The 9354-nt window shown below is 45.1% G+C and overlaps 1 protein-coding gene across 1 annotated transcript in view; it reads left to right on the top strand.

Annotated features, from left to right (window-relative positions):
* vps33a (VPS33A core subunit of CORVET and HOPS complexes) overlaps positions 1-6259 on the top strand; it is a 366247-nt gene extending 359988 nt beyond the window's left edge. Inside the window, 14 exon segments of the mRNA XM_060064445.1 lie at positions 66-195; positions 353-533; positions 614-638; positions 641-729; positions 889-916; positions 919-1062; positions 2089-2253; positions 2256-2281; positions 3250-3376; positions 3648-3715; positions 4020-4157; positions 4325-4462; positions 4856-5024; positions 5695-6259. Of these exon segments, the coding sequence (XP_059920428.1) occupies positions 86-195; positions 353-533; positions 614-638; positions 641-729; positions 889-916; positions 919-1062; positions 2089-2253; positions 2256-2281; positions 3250-3376; positions 3648-3715; positions 4020-4157; positions 4325-4462; positions 4856-5024; positions 5695-5888 (1602 nt within the window). The 5' untranslated portion in view covers positions 66-85 and the 3' untranslated portion in view covers positions 5889-6259.
* Positions 6260-9354: the final 3095 nt, after the last annotated feature.

The raw sequence follows: 9354 nt of genomic DNA, 5'->3' as shown, positions 1-9354 counted from the left end.
CAGGCGGATGGCTTTGGACCTGATCCTCATTTTGCTGTTGTGAATGAACTACGGCCGTGCCTTTCAGGAACATGAAGTGGAGAAGATGTTTACCCTCAAGGGAGGGCGCCTCCCCCCTGCAGATGTCAAAAACATCATCTTCTTTGTGCGTCCCAGGCTGGAGCTGATGGACATCATTGCTGAGAATGTGTTTAGGTTTGTATAAATATGTGTGTGTCCAGTATTCCAAGCTAACATGAAAAAATAAAAAGTCACACAACAATCTAGCGTTTGTATTGGTCGTTTTCTGCAACAGTAATAGTAATAGTAGCCTCTAATAAAGCTCTCTTCTCTTTAAATGTGGTTCCTTCAGTGACAAGTCAAACTCGCGGGACTACCACATCCTGTTTGTGCCACGGAGGAGCATGCTGTGCGAGCAGCGCCTCAAGGAACAAGGGGTCCTGGGTTCGTTCACCAACATCGACGAGTACATCCTGGACCTGATTCCCTACGACGGCGACCTGCTCTCCATGGAGTCGGAAGGAGCCTTCAGGGTGTGTTGAGTCTGTGTGTACACCGGGTGTTAAGTCAAATGTAGTATTGCTCTTAACTTAATCATATTGATCTGCTACAGGAGTGCTATCTGGAAAACGACCAGACCACCTGTACCACACCGCTAAAGGGCTCATGACCCTGCAGGCGCTTTATGGCACCATACCCCAGATCTATGGCAAAGGCGATTGTGCACGGGTGAGTTTGAGGGTATCTGTGTCTGTGTCTATGTCTATGTCTGTGCACAGAAGCATAATGCTGCTGTAAATACTACAACAACAATTACAACGCCCATCATGGTTTTCACAACCTGGCGGATGATTTGAACGGTGTCTTGTTTATCTGGGTCTGGGGTAGCATGTGGCCAACATGATGCTGAGGATGAAGAGGAGTTTGCGGGCAGCCAGAACCAGATCCTGCCGGTGTTCGACACGCTTCTGCTGTTGGACCGCAACGTGGACCTGCTGACGCCGTTGGCCACGCAGCTCACTTACGAGGGCCTCATCGACGAGATCTACGGCATCACCAACGGTCCGTTTGTTTACGGACGCCTTATAGTAGAGGGGCAGGGGTCAGTTCCCATGCGTTGAAAGCCTGATGCTTAACCTCTACCTGCTCCTCAGAAAGACACGGTTCTGGATTCACTGTCCTTGCACTAAAAAGATAGCAATTCTTATTGTGTTGCATCTTATCCTAGCTATCTTTGTTGTGTAAGGGGAATGGGTTAACCTAGTGATTAGTTAGTGCCTGGCACTCGGTTCTATGACCATCCTTACTGCACCGACAACGATATATTATTGTTTCTCTTTCTTCTGACAGATGTACTTATTGTAAGTCACTTTAGATAAAAGCATCTGCTAAATGGCCTAAATGTAAATAAGTCTCTTTCCCATTACACATTACACTTTGTCATCCAGCAAACACTTCATCCAAAGCAATTTACAAGTTAGAATGAGAGCAAATAAATGATCCAATCAGAATCAGAGTAGCTACACAGAAAAATACTGCTGCGCCGTCAGTTTAAAGCTGGGGTAGGCAGCTTTGGAGAAACCAACCAGCGTAAGCTTAATTTCCTCCCCTCGCTTCAGGCCTCCCACTAAAGCCACTCGCCCTAAACACAGGAGTAGCTCGCTAGCTTTAGCTTTAAGTCTGCCGTGCCTTATTGAAGAAGACGGTCACACGTAATGAGACCACTAGTAGAGTGCCCGCAGGTAGGCAGGTATGTAGGTAGAAAGACAGTTGGGCCATCCAATCATTTCATTCTGGCCTGATGAAATGATTGGACGGGCATGTTACCGGCCTCTGACGGTGAAAGATAACTTGGATCTTTATAGCATTTGATTCATGGATTGCTGTCGGGGGTTCAACAAATATGACAAAAAAATCTTGTAAAATAAATGACATACCCTCGCTTTAACAACAACAACAACTGGACAGTTGTTGTTGTTAAAGTGCAGAGTGCAGAGAGCATCGAGAAATACATGATTAGTGTCATTTAGAATTATACAGTTTTGTACACATTACTATCTATTTATGCATGACTTACTCTTGATTTAGGTTATGTGAAGCTGCCACCTGAGAAGTTTGCCCAGAAGAAGCAGGGGGAGGGCAGCAAGGACCTGCCCACCGAGCCCAAAAAGCTGCAGCTCAACTCCGCAGAGGAGCTGTACGCAGAGATCCGAGATAAGAACTTCAACGCTGTGGGTGCTGCCCTCAGCAAGAAGCCAAGATAATTTCAGCTGCCTTTGAGGTTAGTCAGTCTATTATACCACACTGGTGGGAGGTGTGGGTTTTATAATATGTCATGCAGTTGACGGCATCGGTTTCTCTCAGGATTTGGCATTGTTCTGGGAAATGAAAACGTTCTCTTTTTTCTTTTGCACAATGAGCACCTCGGCACAGTCCAATAACGAGGATCTGAAAATCATGGTTTTCATGAGAAACTGCAACGACCCGATTTGTCAGACAAATGATTTGCTTTCCAGCAATGAAAAACGCATAATGTATACAACATGTCTATACATTTAAGTAACGAGCCGTTTAGTTGTTGGTATTATCGCCCTTCCTTAAATTGGCCGACAAAGTAATCTAATCAGATCGTAATCCATGCGTCGATTGTCACTACAAAGGCCACAACGAAAAAAAAACAATAGATTTAGCTCACTAACGCGTCACCTCAAAGATGTGACGAATCGATCGCAATCGGATTTGTCCGTTGTCCGTTTTTTAGTTGATGTGTAATATATTCTGTTGTAAGTGGAGTTTGTCAGCAGCCACTGTGACGCAGCATCATCAGTTACCCAAACCAGATGTGCAAGGCTGTTAACTGATGTAAAAACCAGGTTGTTACCTGATGTAAAACCAGGTTGTTAACTGATGTAAAACCAGGCGGTTAACTGATGTAAACTGATGATGGATACACAAGGATCCATGACATCATCAGTAGCATATCTACATCCGATTGTCTTTAGTTTTTCTTATTTGCTGTTTGCTGATATTCAAAGCCGATTTGGATAAAGGACAGAAAGTGCTCCTATAGCCTGCATAGCAAAACTACACCAACGCACCTGTCGTTGATTCGTGTTATTTTCGTGTATTTATTGTATTGCACGCCCGTGCCTGTTCGGCCTCATCTTTTAATTGTTTGACGCTCCCCCGTGTATTCATATTTTTAGCAGCTCGACTCACGATTTAATCATTTTTTCTCACGCTGTTCAGGAGCGCCACAACGCTAAGACGGTGGGAGAGATAAAGCAGTTTGTGTCCCAGCTGCCACATATGCAGGCGGCCCGTAGCTCCCTGGCTAACCACACCTCCATCGCGGAGCTCATCAAGGACCTCACAAGTGCGTAAACGACCTACCGGCCACCGTCTCCCGTCTCCCATCCCGACTACATGTGATTCATGACGAGAATTCAACTGTATCTCTTGATGGCTCGGCACGTCCTACAGTTTTTTTTTTACTGCTCAGTTAGTCTTGGCGTTAAGGTGTTGGACTCCCTGAACGGTTGTGAGTTCAAACCTGATGTAAAGCAATATGAGCTGGACCGAGAAGAGAAGTGTTCAGGAGCACAGGAATGCTTTTGAAGCTGATGGTTTTGTCTTTTGCCCTGTAGCATCCGAGGCTTTCTTTGATAACCTCACGGTGGAACAGGAGTTCATGACTGGAGTGGACACAGACAAGGTACGGCCCATGCACCCAGTGTCTGTCTCCTAAGCACTCGAATAGGATGGAGCTCCTCTCCCTTGCTTTGAGAAATACATACTCGAAAAAAACATTCCATTTCGAGTATTTACCCACTCAAATAAACTAAATTTGCACGTGATACCTCATGATTTCACTGATTGCAAATTGTATTTATTCTGGTTCTTTTCTTTTGGTTATTTATCCAATACAAACGCCTGTGGAGTCCAAATGGGGAGTCTGAGCTAGAGCATAATGATTCAAATGCTGAATTGAATTTGAAAGTCGTGAATCCATTGTGCAGGTCAACACGTACATCGAGGACTGCATCTCCCAGAAGGACCCTCTGATCAAGGTCCTGCGTCTCATGTGCATGCAGTCTGTCTGCAACAACGGCCTCAAGCAGAAGGTGCTGGACTTCTACAAGAGGGAAATCCTGCAGGTAGTTAGGAAATGCAATTTTTCAACGCACTGGTGTATTGTGGATCATTATTACATCATCGATTGTAATAATGTATTTCCTCTATAATCAATAATGGGATTGTGTGTCACCCTGGCCAACGATGAGACCCAACTTGATGACGCAAACCATATGGCGTGTTTTTTCAGACTTACGGTTATGAGCACATGCTAACTCTGAACAACCTGGAGAAGACGGGGCTCCTGAAGCTACAGACCAACTCGAGGAACAACTACCCCACCATCAGGAAGACCCTGAAGCTGTGGATGGAAGACGCAAACGAGCAGGTGAGTCATCTGCTGCCGAGACGACTTCAACAGGCGGGGTTAGGAGAGGAGAAGGTGGAGGAAACGTCAATCGTCCACCCGTCTACCCAATGTGTGTGTGTGTGTGTGTGTGTGTGTGTGTGTGTGTGTGTGTGTGTGTGTGTGTGTGTGTGTGTGTGTGTGTGTGTGTGTGTGTGTGTGTGTGTGTGTGTGTGTGGTGTCAGTCTGTGTGTGTGTGGTGTCAGTCTGTGTGAGTAAATGAAGCAACAAAAAACAACGCTGAATAAGGCTTAATATTTATCTGCAAGGCATATTTGTATGATTTGTCATCCTTTGCCAAGTGGACGTCTTTTGTTACACAAAATAATTAATATTTAATTAAACAAATGAATGTGTTTGTCTGCGTCCGTCCAGACCCCCAACGACATCAGCTACGTGTACAGCGGCTACGCCCCTCTCAGCGTCCGTCTGACCCAGGTCCTGGCCCGGCCCGGCTGGCGCAGTATCGAGGAGGTGCTGAAGATGCTGCCCGGGCCTCACTTTGAGGAGAGGCAGCAGCTGCCCGCCGGGCTCCACAAGAAACGTAAGAACAACCCCCAGCATTTTAAATAAAATACTCCAGGAAATGTAGTTGTGGTTGGTGGCGTGTTGGCCCCGGACGCTGGGTTAACAGGACCCACACGGATGTAAACAACCTCCTGTGTGCTGCTGGGTGGAGATAAGGCCGGGCTTTGTTCCCTGCACTGTCCAAAAGCTGAAAGAAGCAGGCGATTTACTGCGGCAATCGACAATGGGGAAAAAGTGTGTGTGTGTGTGTGTGTGTGTGTGTGTGTGTGTGTGTGTGTGTGTGTGTGTGTGTGTGTGTGTGTGTGTGTGTGTGTGTGTGTGTGTGTGTGTGTGTGTGTGTGTGTGTGTGTGTGTGTGTGTGTGTGTGTTGTGGTCGGGACAATGTGTGAACGGTATTTACACACTTGTCTCTGAAATGTGCTAATTAAAATAGAATAACTCAACCTGACTTGTTTCTGCATGTCTTCCATTGTATCACGGGAAAAAAGGTGTTAATGGGGGCCTCAGTTTAAGGGAGGGCGACGGATCCACCGATTTGTGTTGATTCCACATTTCCAAAGCACGCTGGTTTTAAAATGGCCGAACGCCATCCTGTGTTGCACTCAGCCTCCTCTCAGGGGGGTGACGCCATGTTTGACCACCTGCTGCTCCTCTCATGTGTGTCGTCGCTGTTTGTTTGGGGACAGGCCAACAGGGGGAGAACCGCACCACGCTGGTGTTCTTCCTGGGCGGGGTGACGTACGCCGAGATCACCGCCCTGCGATTCCTGTCGCAGATGGAAGACAGCGGGATGGAGTACATCATCGCCACGACCAAACTCATCAACGGCAAAAGCTGGATCAACTCCCTCATGGACCACCCGGAGACGCAGATCCCCTGAGTCACGGCTAGCCTGGGGGGGGAGCACTTCACACCTGGCCACATCAAGCCCCTCGGCCTTTCTCAGTCTGGCCCTTCTGTGTGCTGCAGGTGTCCGATTGAAGTCGGTCCCGCCGATGGCAGAACAGGTGTAGCGTGTTAGGTCACACGGGTCATTGTTCTCAAGCCACACGAGAGTCCGACTCCGCTTTGTGTTGTTCTGTACGTCCGATGGTCTGATAGTCCCCTCGATACGTTGGGTTCTCTAAGGTTATCACTCTGGGCTGTTGAGCAGCGATGGATACTGTATATATGTTAATAAAGGATTGAGGGAGCGTTTGGAAAATGTAATGCGCTTGCGATTTTTTTTCCAATAAAAATAACTAATAACAACTGAGAACTCGTTTGGCCTTATTTTTAATTTTTGCAAATACATGTTTTGAATGAATTAATAAAATGCGTTCCAGCAAATTGACTTATCTTCCTAAGAGGTTTGGGATTTTGTGGTTCCACATAATATAAGCGAAATAAATATTGCATCGCCCTAATTACTAAACTTAATTTCTCTAAATACAGTATAATAATGACGCAATACAGTCTGTGCATCTCTCTCCCCGTGTGCGGGGGCGAGAGGGAGACGAGGAGCGGATGGGAGTGTATCCATCACCACATCCCCCCCCCCAGCCCTCTGAAGGAGCAATTAGCTGGGTAACAGGCTCTCCGATCAGCCGATAATGGCCCTCTGCTGTCTGGAAGCAGCCAGCCCTATGGCAGCACGTGATCCGACAGCACAGGGCACTGATTGAATTAGGAAGCCATTTGCTGTGTGTTCCGGTAGACGATAACAGCGCTGGAAAATAAAAGGACATTGGTGTCTTTTAGCAATCGATAGCCTGTCCATTCCTTGCTCTTATGGGCAGATATGCTCGTAGGTTGCCCGTTGGATACTGACAGGTTTATTGTTAGATATTGGAGCAGACAGCCTCTGACTTTATTCTGCAGAGGCTGTGTTTGTTTTGGGGGGATTTGGATCAGAATATAATTTAAAGTAGAAAATCGAATTCTCTTTTCTTGGAGGAGCAGGTGCACTGTGTGGCTTAACCTTCCACTTAGAAAACCCCAGGGCTATCAAACAGTTAAATAGCCTGGGGCTCCTCCTCTGTCATAAGGACTTCAGGCAGGCAAGGCAACTCAGTTGAGAAAGTGTCTCTGGGCTGGAAACACAGAAGCCCCTTCACCGAGCAGTTCTGTTTACGGCTGACCGTCAAAGGTAAGTCACTTTTCTGCCTCTTTGATCCATTTTATGTTTCCCATGCTTTTTGTTTTAAACCTGAATCTATTATGTCTTTGTGGTGTGCAGGCAATATACAATAATATAAAGAGTTGAAAGTTAATATTATTTGTTTGTGATTGTCAATCATTTAATTCGCAGTGCATATTTATATCTTCAGGGTGTGCTTTTTTAAATCTTTATTCCTTGAGGGGAAAACAGGGCATCAAATAACAGACTAGAAGTAGGCCTAGTAAGAATGACTTTTAAAACTTGATTATAATGCATCTTTTTATTTTTTTTATCTGTTCATTTATTCTGGTTACAGATCAATACCAAACCCATTTTGTGCAATTACAAATGCATTATTAATGGCCCCCTTATAAATACCCTCAGCATGTACTTATAAAAGCAAGGCCAGTTCACCTCGCGGCTTAACAGTTCGGCCTCACAGCAGGAGACTATAGTGCTTGTATATCTCTTAAATGAGAATTCCTATCAAACAAATTTTGAATTTTGATTTCTGAAATTTGCTGGCCTGGGAACGTCTTTGAATGGATCCGAAACAGCAGCAGCAGCAAACGGCCGAAACCCCCTTTTCCCCCCTCTTTGTTTCAGAGCGATGGGACAAATCAAAGCCATGGACCACCTGAGTCGAGGGGCCGGACAGGAGCTCAAGATCCAGATGGACTTTGAGGTGGAGCCCCTGTCCATCAGATTCCTCCGGACATTTCGAGAAGTTCTGAAATTCGTTTTCTTTAGCTACACCGTGTTGTTTGGTGCCTTGCTCCTGGCCCGATGGACGACCTATTTCATGGTTGGGAAGAAATAAAGAAAAAAGGAGGAGAAGATTACATCTCTCTCTCTCTCTCTCTCTCTCTCTCTCTCTCTCTCTCTCTGCCTCTCTCTCTCTCTCTCTCTCTCTCTCTCTCTCTCTCTCTCTCTCTGCCTCTCTCTCTCTCTCTCTCTCTCTCTCTCTCTCTCTCTCTCTCTCTCTCTCTCTCTCTCTGCCTCTCTCTCTCTCTCTCTCTCTCTCTCTCTCTCTCTCTCTCTCTCTCCATATGGCTCAAAGGTTCCATCACAAAGTGGTTGTACAGTCGTCATGTCATTCAACACACCACAGGAACTAGATATAAGTGTATTCAATATGTTTATTCAGCACTTTTAGCCTTTTTCTCAAGTCAATGTCATTGTTGAAATCATCAAATCTTGTAGAAAGCTTATCATTAACTGTATGTAAAAGCATCAAATGCTATATTGATTAAGCAATGGAATAGTGCATATGGATCAGATCAGAGTTACAGTTTGGGTTTGCCAACTATAGGCCTCATGATGGTTGAGGAGAATTCATTGTTTGGCAGCCTTTCCCCGATACAGAACATGATTCAGATGCCGACTACACCTATTTCATCTGCCTCCTGTGGATGATGAAGCAGGCTTCTTTTGATCCAGACTGATGTGAAGACTGTAGACCTCCGTTGCCCAGGCTCTGTGGAACCAATGCCTAGGGACCAACAGTTCCTTAATGCTCAGTTCACATCAAGTACTCAACTCCTCCAGTGGGAAACTGCTTTGTGCCCGAAAGGAATTAGACAGCCGATTGTTCCTTTTAACCAACATAGTTGAACTGGTACGTTGGGAGTAAAAACCTGCCCATTTTGTGCTCACTGAATGCTTCTACAATTGACTTTGCATGATTTATTTTAGAATTAAATGATTGTCTTGAATTGTAGAATTGTATTTATTTGTTGGCTGTGATTACATTTGAGATACACAATGCTATAAAACAATTCTTTATTATACATGCAACATCATGTCCATCTACTTAGAATGGTAATTCACATAGGCTATATATAACTTGGGAAGTTTTTTTTTAAATAGCTGCCTTATAAGCCTCACTGCAAGCTATATTAAATACAATATGTATATGTGTATGTAGATACTATTTAGCCTCTCCTGTAGGTATTTTAAAGGAGCACAGAAGCATCCTTATTGCCTGAGAATTCTGTGCTTTATACTAATTCATTACAGAAATGACTTTGTATTGGATCGAGTAGCTACAAACTGTTACTTTGAGAGGTCACACATCATCTTAAAAATAGTCCTAACACTCTTAGTAAAAATGTACCAAAGTATTATAAATCCAAACGTTAGGCTGTCCAATAAACAAGTAACATATGTCTTGGCTGCTTAACCCATCCAGGCACCGCTGTGGTTA

This window comes from Gadus macrocephalus, chromosome 11 (assembly GCF_031168955.1).
Source record: "Gadus macrocephalus chromosome 11, ASM3116895v1".
Classification (NCBI taxonomy): Eukaryota; Metazoa; Chordata; class Actinopteri; order Gadiformes; family Gadidae; genus Gadus; species Gadus macrocephalus.
This window is presented reverse-complemented; position numbering and strand designations above follow the sequence as displayed.